This window comes from Strongylocentrotus purpuratus, unplaced genomic scaffold (genome assembly GCF_000002235.5).
Source record: "Strongylocentrotus purpuratus isolate Spur 01 unplaced genomic scaffold, Spur_5.0 spur5_scaffold_6, whole genome shotgun sequence".
Taxonomy (NCBI): Eukaryota; Metazoa; Echinodermata; class Echinoidea; order Camarodonta; family Strongylocentrotidae; genus Strongylocentrotus; species Strongylocentrotus purpuratus.
The window spans coordinates 31,761,630-31,783,927 of NW_022145612.1; the positions used below are offsets into that span (position 1 = coordinate 31,761,630).

Here is a 22,298-nt window from a genome sequence, read left to right on the forward strand (position 1 = left end):
CTTCTAGCTTGTGGTGATAACTGTCATACTTCATATGACAATCATCTACTTTCAGGTTCATCTAGGTTTTTTTATGTCTTTGCCAATAGCAACTTTCTTTTTTTGACAGGAAAACTCCTCATACACCCTTAAGGTTATCCATGTTTTAAACACTAATTATATTATAGATCCTTTCCTGGCTGTTTATTTGAGTCTCTTACTTCAAGTGAAAGGACAGTTAAGAAGCTTGAGAAAGGGGAATGAACCTTGAGAAAGTACTTTTCATTTTTGTCACCTAATGAACACACAAGTGCACAATGATATATATGGAAAATGTTTAATTTTGCTTCATATCAACAGGTCAACAGGATAATAGTTTTTAATAAGTTTTGAAAATAAATGCTTACAAGGATAGGAAAAACTTGTCATGAAATCAAAGACAGATTTTATGTGTGGATAGAACTTTCAAAATAACCTGTAAAGGCTCAGAATAACACCAAAGTTACCTGCCTTGTGTTCTGAAATCAACTTCGGGATCAGGTAAAAATTTCTCCTACCAACACTACCACCCCCTACCAGCACCCCAACCCCTTCTTCTCAAACCAGAGTGAGAGAAAAGGGATGGTATGTGTAGAAAGAAAGGTGAATGAAAACAACACCTTGGGGGTATTAGTGGAAGTAGTGGAAGGTTTACGAAAACAGGAGTTACCTGGTGCTTGCTTGGGGTAATAAAGACCAGGTAAGAAACTCAGGAATTTGGTAATCTTAAGATTGAGAGGATAACACTCCAAGCAAGCTTTCAAAATTGAATACATGTGTGTGTGACAGAGGGCCGAGTAACACAATAGGGTCATTCACATACACAAAAAAAGGAATCAGATTCGTATCTTCATTCAAATTGCACATTCTTTCATATATTCATTCACACGTGCAATACATAAAAATCCATTTCTCATCACAGTTCAACAAACTTTAGCACACAACATTTAATCACATTTGTTTACGAAACATGCAGTTAATTATTAGTTGAAATTATAATAATCCAAATCTTGCTTGCTATATTTAGATTTTAACCTGTTCGCTCATGATAAATATTACAATTCATAAGCCTAACTTAATATAATTCCTTGTGTGATCAGCCTTAAAAACTCATGGAGGAAATTTAGAATGTTGACTAACGGGGTTACTAAGACAAAAAGAAGGAATAGTAGTCTTGGTTTATTGAGAACGTTATTCCTTTTTTGTACAGCTTTGGAAGTGACGAAACCAGAAAATATCAGAAATACTTTTTTGTATGTTACTTTCCTATCCAATTATCAAATTTGGGCATACATCAATCACTGATATGTGCAGACATAATGATATGCAAACCACATTCTATAATAGACATGGTACTATTAAAAATGTTACCTTCAATGCATATCACTAATGTTCAAGCATTCATGTTCAAGATTTCAAAATCATGTCAATTCTCTTAATAATATATAATTGTGTTCTATGTTAAAAATATAAGCCATTTGTTTATTCAGAAATTTTTTGGGAATATTGGATAACACCACAGTGGTCATTGATTGCTATGTAAATTGATGTAAGTGAGAGGTTATTTCACTGTATAGAACACCCATAACAATCTGAGCTAGTGTAGCGATACATTGCATTACCATGGGAACTGCACAGCTGCTGTATTCTCCTGCAATCCATATATACGCACACCCAAATATTACACTATGCACATCTTCTCTTACACACACAGACTATAGTAATAAATTATTACCAAGGTATTCAAATGTAAATCTATTTAATATGGACTATGAATAAAGTGACTGTACAAATAATTGCTTAAATACATGTCGCTTTGGTTCAGTGACAATAAACAAGGTTTAAACTGCATGTTTTCATTGTTTTGAATAGACTCCCATTAAATTTCCTTTTTGCTTTTGGGGGGTCTTGTGGAAGGAATGGCTAAAGAAAATGCAAATGAATTAATAAAGGTGTGAATCACTGTAACAATTCATAAGATAATAATAATGATCATAATGATGGTGATGATGATGACGATGATGGTGATGATGATGACGATGATGACGATGATGATGATGATGATGATGATGATGATGATGATGATAATGATAATGATAAAATGATAATGATGATGATGATGATGATGATAATGATGATAAAACGATAATGATGATGATGATATTGATGATGATGATGATAATGATAATGATAATGACGACGACGACCATGATGATGATGATGATGCATTCTTGTATATTGCATACAATGTACTAGGATATACAATCCCTTCCTGCTTTCAAAGAGCTTTAGACATTATTATCCCTGCTTCTACTCTTGCTACCATATATATATTATCAGCGCAGAGCACATTGATAGAGATATAAATTAATACAAATATCAATGTTTAACATCAATCGTATCATTAGGGGGCATAGAACACTATGAAAAGGGCTAGGATTTGGTACAACGTATATATATATATATATATACAATCAAAACATGCTTATTAGAATAAGAATCATAAGAATCATAAGCAAAAATGAGGAAAAAAATTGTATTGAGAGCAGCGCAGGAATAATAGATCAATACAACCTGAGTGATTTGCTAATCGTGAGAAATAGCTGTTGATTTCCCAGCTGTGTTTGCGAGGCAGTGCTCCAACAAACAGTCTTTGCCATTCACTCTCACATTGCCTTATTTTTTACATCAATATTACAGGGATGGCTGGGCACTGGCTCAATCTGTATAGAGTGTAAGCATTTGTGTTTAAATGTTTCTCATTCCATTGAAGATGAATTCTACATGTCAAATGTTATACCAGACACTAATTCATAATATTGAATTTTGAATTGTCCCTTCCACTATCTTTATATATTTCTATAAAAAAAGAGAATTTCCAATGGACTAAACAGTATTAAATGGGGATGCTAATTCAAGGGTAATTTCAAATAGCGTAAGTATATTGCTGCTTTGTCGTTGTTGTGGTGGCTTGTTATTTTTATCAAGCAAACATGACCTTTATATTTTGACAAATTGATATAGATAAGCTTATCGTAAAGATGGTTCTAACTCTATTTGGTTTTTTTTTCAAAAGAAATGATATGTTCTCTCCTGTAACCCTGATGCACAAAACGCTTTCAACAATTTTGAATGTTTTCATTAGAAAAGGTGAGTTAACGATCACTCTAGCAGTTCATTAAACTATAGGTGATTTACTAGCAAGCATGTATCTAAGTCATCTAAAAGTGGGGAGATATCATTGGTTTAATGCGGACATCAGGTGTAATCTTGTGATTGGGAATTTGACTAAAGATCATTAGCATCAAACTTCCGGATTAAATGTAGTTATGAGCTTTAAGTCTTATAATTATTCTTGAAGACATGTTTTTTTTAATTCAAGACACTGAAGTAATTGACTGTTCTCTCTCTCTCTCTCTCTCTCTCTCTCTCTCTCTCTCTCTCTCTCTCTCTCTCTCTTTCTCACTTATTAGGCCGAAAGAATACAAATCGTACTGTCGGGCAGACATAATTATTATCACACAAACATTTTTAATGTACAACTAAAATCCTATGACAACTGCAAGCAAATTTAGAAATAATAATAATGCAAAAGTAGGAGACCTCTTTTTTCTTATAAACATAGACAGGCTGAACTAAGCCTTGGGTTCAAATAATTGATGATACTTGATAAAGGTTCATATTCAAATATCACTCTCTGAGTGTTTCCTCGACGATTGCGTAATAGATTTGGTCTTGCAATGTATCTCAGAATTTTACTGCCATTTAAAAAATCAGGTATAAGTTGAACTCTTTAGGAAGAGAACAAAAGTAGGAGGTTGAAATAGATAAAAGTTCAATGAATTATGTATACGGGTCTACAGTGGGAGGTTTAACTACATGTAAATTGTAGAGGGTAGCAGTGGGAGTGAGTATTGGAAGCCTGCGGGGACAGTCAACCTGTCTCCTCTGACATCTTAGATTGGCCCAGGACTCATCAAAGTTGAACTGTTTATCCATTCAGGAAACCTCCTTCCAACAAATAACATCATTTCTAAAAGACTTATCCTACGAAAAGGTTGACCCAAATGACGGTTGTAACGGTCCTGTAACCCATTTACATCTGCCATCAGTCCTATTTTCTTGCACAATCTTGCTTTGCAGTGAGGTAACCAGAAGCAGGGCTAGCTGTCGGGCATTCCGGGCGATGCGTTGCAATGAACGCCAGCAGCACTCTGTTCACATCAGCACCAGATCTACACAGTTATGGGCAAGTCAATCACCATCGGCGACGAAGATGAAGCTGCACTTCTTTTCTCGGCGAGCCAGGGTCGCGTGACGAGGAGCCTCTGAAAGCCCTCCTCGTCAAAAGTCAACCAAGCAATTGTCCCTGTGCTAACAAAAAGCGCACCTGGCCAGGTGGTGCACTCGTATGATTGAGCGCTGCGGCAATCCAATCCCCCAAAACATGTCTCTACAGACAGGACTCAAGCCTTCCTAACGCATAAATGCAATTGGCAATCAAAGGGACTAAGACATGGTATGACTGAATTCTCGACCAAACCCAAGACGGGAGAGAGCTCTTTGCATAATGGGTATCTCGAGCTTGGTGGTGGGGGGGGGGGGGGTATCGGTGGATATGGTGTTAATTCCACACACTACATTTTGCTATCAACAATCAGCTCATCACCCAGGCATTAGGGTCACCGCTTAAGAGAATGGGGAGATTTTCAGCAAGATTTCATCGGCATGATGTATACGGTTTCATCTCTCACCCCTGCTCTCATCTCGGTAACATTAGTCAAATCGGAGCTAGCGCATGCATCTGCATTCATCAGGTCACTTAAGCTTTGAGTGAACTCCAAAATCCTTTTACAAGAAGGTCATACTATCCCTTCTCTCTAATCTCATCCTATTATCTCTATTTCACTCTCTCTCCACTCTTTATTTTCTTCTTTCAGTTCTCTCTCTATCCATCTCTCTCTTCTTGTTTCCCTCTTCCTAAATCTCTTTTGCTCAAAACATATGTGTAAATTGCATAAGACCCTTTAAAAATATTTCAAAGACAAAAACTTTCAAAATTACAGAAAAGAGCTGCATGGATTGTTGGAGTAATTTTGATTATTACATAAACAGTTTAAATATGATCAATCAAAGAGCATCGGAATAGAGTAATCAATTGATGAGGGATTGTAATACTTTTCCGCATGTATTACATCCGACTGTAGTCATGAAACAAACAATGAAATAAACTTTATAACTTTAAAACTCCTGATACTTCAATGGAAGAGAGTTAAAAAAAAAATCCCATACAACCTGCTGTGTATCTCCTCCACCTGTTCATATTGGTAAAATAATATAAAAATATCAATGTTTGTGGACAGTTGTATCTACGTTCTCCACATGAAAATGATCCCAGCTGTCATTTCTATAATCGTGTTATCACAGCCTGAAATATGTTGCTTTTAGTTTGTTTAATATGACAGGGAATATCTAAACAGTGACAGGTTCTAGTTTCCCAATATAGACCAAGTGTTAACCTGATTAAGATATTTGGATGATGGACTCTACCATGGCTGTTTCCCTACAGTTTTCTTTAAAATGCATACAAAATTTAACAAATAACCCACAGTAGTTTTACTTTCTAATTAAAAACAACAAAGTGGATAATTGATCAAGAGTGTGAAAGTCGTTCTAACTTTGCCTTTCATTACATCAATACTCCTGCAACCAAAAGTGCTGTTACGAGCATGTGTCTTCCAGCATCAAAAGCATTGTGCAATATTTTTTCAAAAACCCTTTCTTGGCTGGAATATTGTTCTTCCAACAACAAAAATTGCAAAAGTTACAAAGCAAAGAATTGTTAACAGTCTATTTGTCATGACAACCTACTTAGGTGAAGAAGATGTTGATTCTCCGAGTTACAATGTCCAGCTGATAGTAGAAGGTCAGTATAAACACTATCGCTACTAGGCCTGGCTTGTAGCCCACATGTGTTGGTTGGGGATCCCCCTACCACATGCCAAGTTAAATTAGCTTGGAGAGTTCAGTGGCAGCTGGGTGGGAAATCCCCCTCTAGAACACCTGTACCCAAACCATCTGCCCCATACACATCAAAGAGAGCTAATCCACTCTGTGTATCTCATCAATGTACAGCTGTGAGTATTTAAGCTGTGTGGTTGTAACAGTTAAGCCTGCTTAATGCATTAATAGTGTCAAATTATGCTTGCAGTGTCAATGCCGAGCTGCTGTGACAGAACTAAAACAGAAAGCAGGCCAACCATTATAACATCCATATGGCAACATGATAAACCATGCTGCCAAATACTCCAGCTAATGACTTTCCACGATACCACAACATGCAATTCAACTTGCATATCATTACATACATGCTAGTCAGCAAAGAGTCATCGCTTCTTGGATGCAAGTAATATTCAAAAGAGGCAAATCTTAAATCTTAAAGAGAAATTAGAACCTCCTTTCATATACATGTAGAAGTGGAAGCAGAATCACTTTACCTACTACAGCATTCACTCTCTATATGTAGCTCTCCAATATCACATCTTTACCACAACTGTTATTATCTTGAATAATGATACAGTGCTCCCCTACTATCCTGTCTTCTTTGATTAATCAGTTTATAAAATGAAATTAACATGATTAATGAATGATTGCATTAAAAAAAAACAGGTCATTTTCCATATAAAATAAATTTCAGTAATGAAATTGGATGCACACAGCATTTAAAAATGGACTACCCTTTTAACCCCCTCCTAGTTCCCGGAAGTCACTAAGCACAATTCTACAGCTTAAAAAAAAAGGAGGAAAAGAGAGAAAAAAGTGAGTTGGACCTAGTTTTGATTGAACTAGTAAGACAAGCCTTGACAACTCACTTCACATCTTAGGAAGAAGTGACATTCCAAAACAGGCAACTAAATTCAAAGCTAATCAACCGCTGTACAGCTGGAGCTACCAACACCCTTCCTCTCCTCCGTAACTCTGACTTGAGGCTGGCCGGCCGCGGGCTGTTGCCGTGCCAACTACATCCCTACTAAGATTTCCGTCGGCTGTCAAATATCCCATTTTAACTTTTTACCGGTGATACACATGTTGTTTTGCTTGGATCTTTTCTTGTTTCCGAGTGTAACCAGAATGTTATGAACCCCCAAGACAAGCACTCTCTCTGTGGTTCAACTTTAGATATCCTTTCTTGCTTTTATAACTCTTTTTGCACTCTTTTCAGCTATGTTTCTATTGCATCACACCTCTTTTTTGTTTTACTTTCTATTTAAACTTACGATTTTTTGCTATGAAGGAAATTTGCAGAGCATTATTCTTTTTTAATAAGACTGAACAAAGGCTAAATTTGATAACCTCTATATCAACTAAAAATAGCTACCTGTTCTAAATTTCTATAAAAAAAACATTTCATCATCCTCTTTTCCTGGTTTACCGCCATTTCTCTTTTAAGCGTGCTCAAATGTGCTAGAATAATTTATTTAATATTTCCTGACTCTATCATAAAACAAGAAATCACCATTCACTCTGCTCAATAGCGCTTTATTTCGTCACATACATTGGATCTTCTTTCCACTCTACATGCAAGCACATGCATGCAAACAAACGCATGGTTTTTCTAAAAACAACAAGATTATTTCACTATTTTGGTTAGCTCCTCACACATTCCTTACATTTCAATCGCCATTTTCAATCTCCAGGCTTCCACAATGGAGTTGCCCCTCTCTACCACTCATCCCACTCCATCTCTCCATGCCCACTTGACCAAGTGAGTGTCCAACACACTTCTCCTCTACGACCATCTCAACAACAATCCTCTCCAACGATAGACTCGACCTGAGCCTGCCTGGGTTTACCCAAGGAAAGCAGCTTCACTTACCGATTCTCTTGATATTGAGGAGTATGATGGCATTGAATACAGATCCTTGGATTTTCCTGGATACGGAGAATACAAAACAAGAAACATGGAAAGATTAGGAATCAGGAATTTTCAATAGCTTATGTCAATTTCCTGGCATAACAAAAAAGGACATGAAAAGAAGAACATTAGTAGCAGAAGAACTGAATACTTACTGTAAAATGGCAAAAGACATACTTTATTTTTCTAATAAAACAAACAAAACAACAACAAAAAATGAATTGCATAACTATGTATTTAAAGATATGTATTTGGAAGAGTTAAAGTTTGAATGGACTGGGATTTTTTAATCATGAATATAAATGGTGTTTTTCAAAAGAGCATCAGGAAAGAAAAATGATTTGAAAATTTGAGGGCATTCTCTGAGGATGCAGAGACCTGGCTTGAAATTATTTTTAAAATATTTTTGGTCCCAACAGATTCATATTTATAAAAATTCATTAAAACTACATGATTGCCTATGCAATTTGTATATTTTTTAATACAACATGCTAATAATGAACCACACCTTTGTATGGGTTCATGTCAAATTAACTAATTTTGGTGAAACCTGCATGAGAAGGACACGCATTGGAAATGTTTATAGTTAATAGGACATCTCTACTCCTAGCACTGGAGACATGGTAGATTCTATGCAGTCAAAACTCATTTTCCATGTTTCCTTTCAATTATAATTTCAGTCAAATCAATCTAAAAACTAACTCTCCATCTCCATTTCACCTATCTGCTTATGGCCCTGGGTGAAAATAACAAATATGCTTGCCCAAATATAGTAAGAGGAAAGCGGGAAATGATTAGAATTGGAAGTCCAACCTAGATTGTACGGTAGATGGGAGCTCTATATGTCTCATTTCCCTCAGACCAAACGGCTAAGCACCGAGAGGATATACACAATAACCCTGTCGAACACAGAGGGAACATGCGGGGTCCACAGGGGAGCGAGACAACAAGAAAAGGGGGTAAGATGACGGGTGATAAAGGAGGGCCTGACAAGTGTTTCTACAACCAACTGCTTTCCTCCAATCAAAATAGAATTGAATAAAACATCCTGACTGCTAAAGCTCTTGGATAAACATTGCCATAACTCGGGAAATTGTCTATGATGTGATGACTCTATAAAAAGATCTGCCTAGGTACAATAACTGAGCGTTCCTTCACAGGTGTGCTCCCCTGTTGTTTGTTTCTTGGAGCAACGCAGGAAACGATTGGAGTCAAGATTAAATACTTTTTTTTCTTTGATTGCGCCCAAGGAACCAATTAACAAGTGCCCTTTATTTTGACTTATATATCTCTATTATTTATCGTTCACACTGACTGAGAGTAAGACAAGTATCATAAGAGTTAATGATATCAGCATGAGTGAAGTACTTTACTACGAGCATGAGTTGCAGAAGTACAGGATCTATAAATCAGCACACAGATTGGAATCTTTGTTAGTATCTTAATATGGCGCCATTACTTCTTGATAACGAATAACTTTCTCTATCTCATGTGATCTGTAGCTTTTAGTTTGAATGTCTGTAATCAAATGTATTTCTATTGTTGCTTGAATTGCAATAATTCCCTCATGGAAAGTTAAAGGTCTTTACAAAGGCCTAATCTTGTTTTTGAGCCAACAACTTTAACTAACTATATAAATGCAGAATAATTAAAAAACTTGGTGGCACACAGTGGATCTATACGCAATACTCAAGTCATTTATTATTCCTTGAAGTTTTTGAAGTGACCACATCAAAGTTGCCTCTTTTTTTGGTCAACTCTTCCTTGTGAATGGCTCCCCCAAGTGAGTGAACTAATTAAGTTTTAATGCCGTCCTAATGAGCCACTTGCATGCTCTGACGGTAAGGAGGGGGCTAAATTCACACGCGGCTAGGGGTGTCTGGGGACTTGCTATTGGCTGGTATTTGGATTGAGGTACTCGCTAACCCATTAACCATCCAAGGACAACACTTATGCGTGATGCCAGCCGAGTGAGAAACTACTCGCCTTGTCCCGTTTTCACTCTGCTAGAAATAATTCATCTACCATGAAAAGGGCTTTGTACTACCTCCCATCACACATCATATCCCAAAAGTATTTGGATGTGGTATTACAAAGATAGCTTTTAACATAGAACTTGTACTTTACAGAATACTAGAAAAGCATAATAGCATATATTTCATCAGAACATGCATGTAAAGTTTGTTGGAGATAGAGAGCAATTTTTTAGTAACATATACATTTTATGCTATTGTCAGGAATTAAACTCGAGAGCAAATTAAATACATGGAATTTTTCAAATCTTCTGAAGAATTATAATTCACTTTCAGAGAGTACTTGACTATGCTAAACTATTCATTTCAATGTAAAATTGCATGTAAAAAAGGTTGTTTGAGGAAAAAGTTTAAAGTAAACCCCTTTAATATTTTGTCAAACTTGAAGGAGTTGAGAATAGAGCAGATAGTGAAAGATAAAAATAGAGAGTAAACGGAATAGAAGGGAAGAGAAAGAGAGAGAGTAAGAGAGAAAAAGAAAGAGAAAGAGGGAAACAAATAAAGAGAGAGCGAAAGAAAGAGACGGAGAGAACTCACTGGGGTCACTGGGAGAAACAAATTAATTACCATTAGACCCTTGCTGTTTGGGCAGCATGACCCAGCTAAGGTTCGACTGTTTGGTGTTAAAAATTCCCAGGAAGGTAGACAAAAATGGCACTAATTAAGATGTTATCACAAACAATTTCCGTCGGACTTTTGAGGAAAGTGCAACTCCTTTGGAGTGGTTTGATTGAGCACTAATTGCCAGGGGGATGGTCTAAGATGAAGATAACACGTACTAACAAATCCTTTTTGACAGAAAGTACATTTCAACTAACTGATAGAAGGGACGGACATGGGGTGTACAATATAATTGACTCATGAAAACACTTTCTAATCTGAACCGTTTTAGTCTTTCATGCCATGTAAATTCTAATCAGACAAAGAATTTGACGACATGAAAACAATTCTGTTCCTTTTCATCACTTTTTGGGTGATGCACGGATTTGTGTGATTTGTAATGGATTTCATCATCTATTATGTTGCCACGGTAACAGACCGTGGTTACTATTTGCTGCGGAATTGGTAATACACAGATCAATAATTTTGCTGATGTAATTGGTTGGTAAAGCATTCACAGGGCAATGAATCACCGCATGAGCCTGCCTAATTCATTGGACAAAGGAAAATTATGCCACTATATAAACCTACAGGAAATCTCTTATTGTCTAATAAAAAAACTAGATAATAATAATAATAATTGTAAATTTATAATGCGCAGTTTCTATATGTATATACTCAACTGCGCATGACATATTGGATATTATTATTACCCCGGCTTTAGCTGTGCTGCCATTATAGCGCTCTAGCATTTCAAGGAATAAATTCCTACGGGTACCCATTTACTTCACCTGGGTGGAGTGTGGCAAATGTAGATCAATATCTTGCCAAAGGACATTAGTGCGGCGGCGGGACTCGAACCGCGGACCTTGTGATCGACAGTCCGGCGACGTATCCACTCGACCACAACACCTCTACATTTATATCTCAATAGTAGAATCACAATTATAGGTGTAATAATAAACTTCATGTTTAAATGATGCCCACTGTCCACATCAAATGGCTGGAAGCATGATGAAACATTACATGAAACCTCCTGAAATACACTATACATAATAAACTGTAAGTGCTTGCTGGAGCCTCCACAGGATTAAATCATAAAACTCAAATTGAAATCAAGAGATTGATTAAACTGTCCCTCCACCCCTCCCCCCCCCCTAAAAAAAAAAGGGTTGTAAATTCCCAACATTATTTCAGTATGAAACTGAAATAAGTTGTTTAATGGAAAGCAAATAGATTGAAGAAAGAAGAAAAACAGTGACAACACTCACACAGGAAACAAATGGATCAACAGCAATAAACACATTACTTCATTGTTGTCGTCTTTTATCTTAGAAATCTCAGAGCACGAGCATGAGTGTATACTACATGAGAAGCCAGCCCTGATGATTCATAATGTCATTGATAGTCCTGTGAAGGTCAACATGATTCACTCATCATCTTAATAATCACTTCAAGTTCAAGAGAGTGTTGCTTAATCTTCCAAGAAGACTAGATACAGTGATCTTGCTGTCTAATGGAAGATGAGCTGGGCCTCCTAAAGCCGTTAAATCCTTTGACCAAGAAAGTTTGGATTTATTAGAAAGATGCAATGCCACCATTTTGAACGAATGGATTTGGAAGGGATCTTGTTACCTAGCATTTTAAAATGGATTTGAAAGGCTCTTGTAACGTAGCTTTTTGTTGTATGGCTTTTCAATTGTCGGAATCATGTCAATAAATGTGGGGATATTGTTTACCAGTTATGTAACGAGGGAAAAATTATATTTCTGGCATAATATCACCTGCATTTGAGAAAAAATATCCAATAAATAAAAACTCTTACAGTATGAATAGAAGACAGATGATCTCATTATGCTCTTTAAAATCATTATATTTTGCTTCAACTTTCCAGAGCAATTTTATGCATTTTAACTGAAAATTTATAAGCAAATGAAATACTTTCTTCTTTACAGACAAAATACACTGACAGTCCCTTTAATCCCACATAAGAGTAACGTAAACCATCTTCAAAACTAGATATTAATTTCAGAGAGTACTACATTTCGTATAAAATAGGGTAGACTAACAGCCTATGGCCTTTCTAGCAGCAGGAGTTCTCCAGCCACAGTCATGCTCTAATTGTACAAAGGACACAATCCACCCTGTCCAGTAGAACAAACCAAGACAAGTATACTCAGGCTACTTACATGTCATAATCTTTTTGTAATAGGACCATTAACATTGCAGAAAATCCTTCTGCCCTCTTTTTAAAAAACTATTTACATGTTCTCTACAGGGGAAAAAAACAACATAAAAAAACAACATAAAAAAAACATTGGTGTTTGATAATTCTGGGATTTTGGTGAGTTGTGCAAATGCGCTACTTGTCACTGCTCTGCACGCATTAGCATTGTGTTTATGGCCGAGCAACTTTTGCCAAAACTCCTTAATGTGAGAAAAACCAATATTATTTTGCCTAAAGTGTAAATGCCCCTAAATAAGGGGGAAAAATCATCAAGGAAAAGGAAGTGCAGAACCTTTCGCTGCCTAAAATAAGAAATAAATTAATAGAAACTTTCATACTTTCTCTTTTTCTCTTTGATTTAGGTATATGGGAAATGACATGGTAAATATTGAAGATACATGTAGTACGAAGGCAGGAATTACAAAAAACTTGTTCCATGGTCCTAACTAGGCTGTCTACTACCATACCATACGACTAGCTCCCATGAACCAAATATTGATTTTCACACTTGCCATCACGAAGACCAACCGAAAGTACAGTCAGTGCAAGCTATCCTCAGAATATATATGTACTTCAGGTTTTGTTTTGAAAAGATTAATTTGTGAAATCACAAACCCGACACCCCCTTACTCTAATCATACGATGATCAACAAGGAATTAATCCCCCAATACCAATCCATATTTCTTAGAATGAATTGCCTGTGAGGTATTTCTTCTCTCGTTCCATTAAGATGTGTTTTTACAGGACAGGGTTACAATAACACTCTCTAGTTCAACAAAGGCTCAGTATCCTAAAACTATTGTAGCACGTCTCTAGACTGTTCAAATTCTTGTAAAATATGGCGAAGACGTTGCACAAATATTTGTGTACTGTACGACAGAACAAGCAATCATCTCAGTTGATTATTGTACTCTGTATGTAAAACAGTTTTGCTGGAGCTCCAATAAGAAATGCCTACATTTAATGTTGCATCACATTCACTCAGGCTGGGATACCATTCCGTCCGGGATTGCTCAGAGCAAAGCACGGATCAGAGACTTTTTCCCTTTGGTTGAGTAGAACAATTAATTCTGAGATGCTCAACAAAACATAAGACCTCATGTATAAAAGAAAATGGACTACTGAAAAATTATAACAGGAGATATTAATGGGGTAAATCGGCAGATGATGTGATTTTCCATTTAAATTCACCTGACAGACTACCCATAAATTACACAGCTTCCAGCTACCAGTAATCTTCTGCTATGAGCACAATGTAATACCTAGGCCTTAACACTTACTGAGCTTAGCATTCCAGACAGTTCTAGTGCCATAGAAGTGATTTCGCCCTTGATCTTGAGAGAGAATGCCTGCAGATTTTAGACTAGTTTAAACCTAGATGATAGGCATGTCATAATCACCCCAGGGGGGGTATATAGTCAAATCAATTACCCACAAAGTAATTAAGACCATTCCTGGTGTTTTCTACTGTCACACCAAACCTTAAGCTGGCTAAGGTACCCCCTACTAACCCTACAAGGATGTTCACAGCGGTCCCTCATCCCAATCTCACAAGGTACTTGGCATGTTTGACGCATCTACCTACGGCAGCCAGGCAGGGCAGGGCTGGGGGGAAATAGTAACACGTCTAGCTTCTACAAGGAACTGGATCCTTTTGTCTTGGATTTTAACATGTGTTCTTACAGCATACTGTGCGTGAAGTACCGGGAGGTCATTGGAAGATAATTGGTTTCCTAAACAGGATTGTGCCACTGGTGTGTGATCTGTCGATGATACTATGTATCACTAAAAATATCTACATTTTGCCCGCAACATGTTGTACCGGCCAAGGAATGGCAGGCATCCTTGTGCTTTTATGAATAGTTTCTTCATAAAGTCATCCTCTTGTCTCATGGATGCCCCCCCCCCCCCCCTCCTCTACCACAAGCCCCCATTCATGTACCTGATATAAACCATGATAAAACCCAAGCCTGGATGTAAGGCAGATATTAAATACACATTTATTCACAAAGTGTCTTTGTGTTCTCTTGCTTTGTGCCAAGATTTGAATAAATCGTACTTGATGAAACCTCTCACTTTACGACGAAAACTACACCCACATCCAACAACAAATAATCGCTTTGAAAACTGTCATGTGAGATATGCGAGATATCTGGGGGAGATTGTGAAGGGCTTATCCATAATCTATGTACTTTGCATGCAAATTGATGTAAAAAAAGGTTACATATTCATATGCAGTCTAGATTATCAACTTTCAAGCCTGGTGCAATTTATGCATGTTGTCCAATTTTAGTTGAACTTCATTTGGTGGTGCCTAACTCCATGTAGCATATAATAGGATTACGGGCCATACATGTATCTTTCTTCCAATATTCTACCTACCCATTATTGAGCTAGATGAATCCATGTAGCTACTTTCCATCCCTCTTGAACTAATGCTGTCACTATACGGTGCTCGCCCATGCTCATATGGTACCTGTACATGAAAAACAAAAAGAGAAATACAGAAATGTTCATTATGTGCATACTCTCCATTGATCAATGCATGATTACCACGTCAGCACGTCTTTGCCTACACTCACTTCCACACCCCTTCCAAAAGACATACAAAACATGATGTAGAGAGATGTAATATATTTTGTTTAGAATGACATTCAACTCTTTTCAATTAACGTTTAAAAAAACTGCACATACCAAGATATACAGTATGCCACACTTTCAATGCAGTTATTTTCATTTTCTGTATTCTTACTTTTTCTGGCTTAAAAAAAATACTTCTTGTTTTTTCCATTATCCCCTCCTGAGTCCTAGTTGAGTAATGAAGCAAATCATTTCCATTATTACTTTCATTATGAATACAAGAGGTGAATATCAACAATAAAGATACAAACAGTTTTACACTTTTCATATCGCTTTTTTTAATTCAATAATTTCCCCATTTTTAACATGTATCAAACCTAATAAATTGATTTTCAACTTCTTCATGGGTAGGTAAACAATGAAAGGATTTTTATTTTCTAATTAATAAAAAAATGGAGATTAACAAAGCTATGTCATCCATGAATTTAAAAACAAAGAACAGCCTGGAGGTTTCTTCCAGGGCTTCTACAAAAAGGAGATGTCTTTTATCAGGGGTCTGTGGGCAACAGTAAGATTAGGCAATTAGTGCCAGCTCATTCCACCTGAACTCATGCTACAGCATAATTAATTTCCACATATCACGTTCGTGACTGCACGCTTTGTGATCAGTAAAAGGCGATGCTCCGTTTGACGAGGTCTTGTTAAGTTCAAGTGTGACGCTGTTAATCTTACTTCAAAGTCCTCTTCATATTTCATGAGTCCTCCAAGACTGGATGGATAGAGATGAGGATGTGAGGAGAGGGGGGGGGGGAGCGTGTTTTCGCCAAGTTCTTATTTAGGTGGTGAGGGACAATGTTATTGTTTGCCTCAGGTTTGCATCGTGTTTGCCTGAATGAAGTGGCATAGTACAGGAAAGGAATAGGCCTCATGCAATTCTCATCTGATGGGAGATGGAACGTAATACTTGCAGTCTTGTGTGATCATACGAAAGACTCTCGACAGGAGCACTTTATTGATAAAACTATTCATCATGTTGATTTCAGGTTAAAACCAACACACTCTTGTTTTACTCAACATGGGAATACAAGTAGCACAAATATTTTGTCAAGGTAATTCAACCTATCAGAATCTCCCTTTTCTGTGTAATAAATATATCAGTAACAGACAGAATACAAACTAAGTCTTTTTTGGTTGAATTGTTGAAATTTCCGTTTTCGTTTTTTATAACATATTATAAACAACAAAAACATTCCCTGAGTGATTCAATATCTGACATTCTTCTGATGTGTGATACTTCTACGTGCATAAAATGGCATTTCTAAAATTGCAAATGTATAATGCCTCATACTAAATAAATTTACAAGGCTGGATAACATGCCAGTTTTCTGTACCAGATTTATCGTTATCCCTTGCTGAACCCTGCATGAAAGACTGCATAAATTACTTGAGATAAACCGTCTTGCAAATCTGCTGTGGCTGTTTAATTCCCATCTCCTCATTGTCAGCCATCCCAGAGGAGTAGCGTGAAGAGCCAGTTGCATCAACTCTTCAATACAGACAATCTTCATGGAGTAAGGTGGCAGGGCCCAAAGGGGCCTGACCGGTAAAAATTAAATGATATCCGCACCTCGCTGGACAATCTTAGAAAAGGCGGATCAAATTCGATCAATGACGGTTGAGGTACTCTGACAGGTACTGAACTTTCTTCACTCTCTTCTTTTCTCTTCTCTTCTCTTCATCAAACAAAGGTTGGCTCCTTCTCCTTCCAGTCTGCCCATTAGGTTAGTTGTTTTACAGGATTTAAATCTAATCTTGAAGAGTGCATTTGAGATGTGTGGCACACTCACTCTCTCTCTCCCTCTCTCTCCCCCTCTCCATGCAGTAGAGAGGGGAAGGGGGACTCCCCTGGGAAGTCATTGACAATATGGCGCTTAAATGAACGCCATTACGCCCCACAAAAGGCAAATAGGATTTTCGCACCGAGGGGGGATAAATAATGGCTACTTCAGCCGAGAAGATGAGATATGCAATCTCTCATTTTAACACGGAATCCAAGAAAAATGGCCGCGAGCAGCAAAAATGGAGAAGTGTGGCAAGGGAACGGGCTCGTTTAATCTGCGATTATGACGGCTTGCCTCACCATGGAGCTGGCCAATTAGAGTATACAGACGCTTCTATTACATTCAGGCATGTTGCATCTCATCCACCTGAAGATATAATTCTAAAAATGCTTCTATGATACAATCTCTCTATGGATGTTACACATTCAATACTGTTGCTAATACACATGTTGCATAGTCCTAGAAAATATCAAGCTACCTTTACATTGACATAATATTAGGCATTCTTGATTAATTTTCTGTTAATGATATATATATATATATATATTTTCTGATTTTAAAAAAATGGAAACATTAAACATACGATAGCCAGCTTGAACGTTTGAAATTATCATATCTTGGAAATTTACATTTTATCAACTCTATGCTAATAGTTTTACTTTGTGTCTTCAACATACTTCTTTAATACCTAATTATCACTATGAATTATTTTTTCTTTAATTATGTATAATTTTAAAACTATTTTCTTTTTTTTCTTTTTTGTATATAAAGCTTTATACATCTGTACTACAACTATATTTCATGGTTCAATCTACCATCTTTATGCTTTATTATGTTATTATATTATTGTATAAGGTAAACACAAATATGTACCCGTTACGCTTATTGGCTCGATTTACGCCTCATGTTCCCTGAATATGATTCATATCATACATATAGCCACATGCCCTAATGCCGAAAGTATGGTGAAATGTGTGATATAAATTTGCCAGACAAATGTCTGAGATTAATCTGTGTACAAATCCCCCACTATCAATCACCTCTATATTTAACCAATTGAATTAAGCAAAGAGCAAAGTTTGTTTGACATGTATCTCTTACCCTTGTATCATATGCTGGGCCTTGACTATTCCAATTAGAGGCTGAGCTGCTGCCATCCATACCTGTAGCAAAAATACAAAAAATAGAGAGAAATAATGAAATATTTAGAAAGAGCAATTTCAGAATCTGGGTGTAAATGACAGAAAGACCATTCATTCTGCAAAACTTAATTTCAGGTCAAAACAAAATGTCTTTTCTTTCTGTTATGTTTTCTGGTTTTGTCATACAGTGCGTGCAGTGTATGTCATCAAAATTAGAAAATAACACAACATATAAAGAGAGTACACCTGTCTGCAAAATATGGTAATACTGTAAATGGAAAGCAGAGTACCCAGTGTATACATTTCTAAATCAACAATTATTATCATTTTTTTACATGTATATATCTGTGGATGTGCCTGTATTTACATGTGTAACAGTGAAACAGTCAGAGAGAAGAAGCAGTGCATTGTTGTTATTAAAAGGGCATCTCTAATAGGTGTCTCTTCACACCACTCTTCATGATTGAATAGATCACATGGATAACATTAAAAGCTTTCAAACAAAATAAGTTGCACTCAATTCACCATTCCTCAACAAAAATCAATGAATATTTCATACAATTTCCCCTATTTACAAAATACAACATACATGTACACAATTTTAATGTTTAAAGCGAAATACAACACTGTTAGTATTTTATCAACCTTCCATCGTTATGTTCGTTCTTGCTGAATATTATACATTAAAATAATTCATTCACATTGAAGCAATATATACCTAACAACATACAATACATTTATTACAGGGTATCTCAAGTGATTTTTTTCATACCAGGCCAAGCAAGCATGGATCCTGCATGATCTAGCAGCAAGCTTCTAATTGAACCGATTCCTGCATGCTACAAAGATAGCATGACCCTAACCTTCTGATCACTATGTATGTAATGAGATGTGGTGTTATCCCTTTAAACCTTGAGCATCCCCAGCATCCTAGTGATGCGGTTGCTATGACGGATGGAGGGATGATGCTAATGGAGTGATTCACTGCTGAGGAACGGTGTGAAGCCGCTTCATTACTAACAGTGTCGCGCAAATGTCAAGACTAATCTTAAAGGTTCCACTCCTAACCCATCCATATCATTAAAAACAAACATACAATGCTCAATTTACAGTGGGGATGAGGACTGTTACCGAACCCCGCAATGTGATTTGGTAGAATGCTGCAATGTGATTTGGTAAGATTGCTATCTCGCTACGAGGCAGTCAGAAATGTTTAAACATTTCCAAAATGAGACAAGCAACCATGCCGATTTATGCAAACAGAATGTAAGCAAGATTATTTCAAACTAATCTGGAATTCAAATATTATTATCACACCTTTAAGAACCATTATCACACCCTTAGATCAAAGATTTCCTTTGGGGGCACATTACATAACAAACATACTTTATCTGGCTTCTTTATACAAAAGTCATGAATGCTTAAATCACAGACAAGGAAATTGCCAATGAATAATAACAAATCAAATTACGATCTGGATGGTTTCTCTTTATCTGTCAAAAAAATATATATTATTTTACAAGTCAAACGATGTACAGAAAAGAAATAGCACACTTTGCAAATTGATTTATGTTTGCTTGAAAACTGTTATTACGTGAATCCACACGTTGTAAAGTTTGGTATGTATTTGTGTTAAATGTATAGAAGCATTATGATCATGCATACATGTAGATAGACTTGGCAATTTTGCTATAGATTTAAACGCAGATTGTAAGTCTGAGTGGGTTATACGGTTAGGAAATGAGAAGTAAGTGGAAACAGATAACTTCATTTATATTCATTACTCAACAAACTACCAATAGCAGAATGGATGTTACTCACTCGTTTTTCCCTTCAAATTAGAATATGAAATAACACATACTGGAAGCCTAGCTTTAATTAGAAGAGACGCTCATGTTTTTCTCTTGATTCACTCATTTTACAACACTCAATCTCCTATTAAAATGCAAAAGATTTTGTTAAATTTGTATGCAATATTAAAGGAAAATACAGATTAACTAGTGTCCAACACGAAGGAGGATATTTCAACATACAGGTTTTAAGTTTTGTCATTAAAACAGTAAACCCATTTTTCACTTGTTTAAAAAAAGCTTTGTCCCATTTATGGAGGGGCTACTCGGACGAAGTTTAGTTCATTATTTGAAAATATGAAGTATTTCTCTGCCCCAGCTCCAGGGAGTTAATGAAAAGGTCAACCGAGAGATAATCTGGCCAGATAGCAATTAAACCTGTGAGCTCATACTTGTTACTCTTAAATAACAACTTCTGCGCTATATCCCCATGAGTAGCCACTAGAGAGAAATTGTGGTGACAAAACACTCAACAGCTATAACACAAAGTTTCCTCTCAAATTTGTTGCCATCGTTGGCAATAATGCCCTACATGCATCTCTGTAAGTCGGACAGACCATATAATCAGAAACAAGATGAAGATTAGAAAGAGCAGGAACAACATGTATGTTTCACTTGATATTGTATATGATATTCATTTTATGTTGCTTGATTAAGAATTGTTGGTGTTTAGTCATAATAGTAGCCAGTCCTGAAATCTTACTGAATGGAATGACCCTTCAGGAGTGTTTAATTTCAGATACACCAATGAACAGCAACATAATTATCACAGCAGCAAAAAGTGTGAAGTCTCAACTTTCATTATTTTGCCTTGACTGCTAACACAATAAAACAGACAATATTAGGCTACACTGGAAAGCAGTAAAATAGGCATATCATCTTTTTTGAAATAGAAATGAGCTTTATGAGCTAAAGCAACCAGCCAAAATGAATCAGAGAAGGACATTTCAAAACAAAATCACTCCATCAAAGATGATTTACAGTGTGTCGCATGTATTGATGATCATGCACGTAGGGGACACTCGCTTCACTGCAAGGCAGAGATGCAGCACGACACATATGCAACCATGCCAAGAGTGGCGCACGAACGTATTTGGTCTAAACTGCTTGCATCGTCCCCATTCTCAGTGAGATGGAAAGCGATTTCTTAAATTGTAATTTCTTGCTAAGAAATGAAGCATGACTAGGTTTGAGGGCAGGGAATCAATCAATGTTTAGCTGGGTGTAAACGGGTAATAAGGTAATGATCATCAAACTCCTCCCACCATCAACCTTTCCATCAAACATTTCAGTTTTATCGTGTTAGTCACCGGTAGCTCTCTGGTACTTACTGCCAAACTTGTATTATAAATCAAAATCCCTCATTCATTTATTTACATACATGTGCATCTTTGTTCATGACATCTTCAAATGTCATTAATCCTATTACGATCTCTATTCATTGTAAAATGAGGATAAGTATTTTAAAGAATATCATAAATTTGACAAACATTAGATCATTTCACTACAATCTCATAGATAATGTGGTACTTCATGATTTTCTTGATAGTTTTAGACCAACAAAGGAAATAACCAAGCTGCAATAAGTACAGATTTCTTCCAGTTATACACTGCTATAGTTATAGTCAAAATCTGACTTTACCTAGGAATTGAAATGACAAGCCCCAAACCCCGCAGATCTATAAATTACCTGAGATTTATAGGGGCGAATTTTGTTGAAAATTTGAAGAGCCCCATTAAAGAATCTTTTTAAGGGCTGAATTATACAGTTACAGAGTATCAACAAAACACTTTGCCTTATAATAACTCAAACATTCCCGTAAACAAGTCTCTTCACAAGGGCCGACAAATGTGTATGTGGTAACATATCATACCACAGTTACCAGGAAAACAGTGTTGTATAGATGTAAATGCACGAAGATGTAGAGATACCGGTAGTATTAAAGTGGTATTTCTTGGGTGCTTTGATGACATGGAAGATTGATGACCAGTGAACCATCTAGCCCGTCTCCACTGTCCACCTCCACTTATATCTCATTTATTATTAACCATCATCATGGCATAAACAGCTCATTGCTAGAAGCAATTCAA

The 22,298-nt window shown here is 36.5% G+C and overlaps 1 protein-coding gene across 6 annotated transcripts in view; it reads right to left on the reverse strand.

Annotated features, from left to right (window-relative positions):
• The window catches only part of LOC115918274 (transcription factor 12-like), a 99,955-nt gene extending 81,576 nt beyond the window's left edge, over nucleotides 1–18,379 (reverse strand). For all 6 annotated transcript variants that reach the window (XM_030972193.1, XM_030972196.1, XM_030972192.1 and 3 more), the window contains exons 1-3: nucleotides 18,317–18,379; nucleotides 15,177–15,270; nucleotides 7,895–7,950 (exon numbers count right to left, since the gene is read on the reverse strand). In XM_030972193.1, coding sequence (XP_030828053.1) covers nucleotides 7,895–7,950; nucleotides 15,177–15,270; nucleotides 18,317–18,376 — 210 coding nt within the window. In that variant the 5' untranslated portion in view covers nucleotides 18,377–18,379. The remainder of the gene's footprint in view (nucleotides 1–7,894; nucleotides 7,951–15,176; nucleotides 15,271–18,316) is intronic.
• Nucleotides 18,380–22,298: the final 3,919 nt, after the last annotated feature.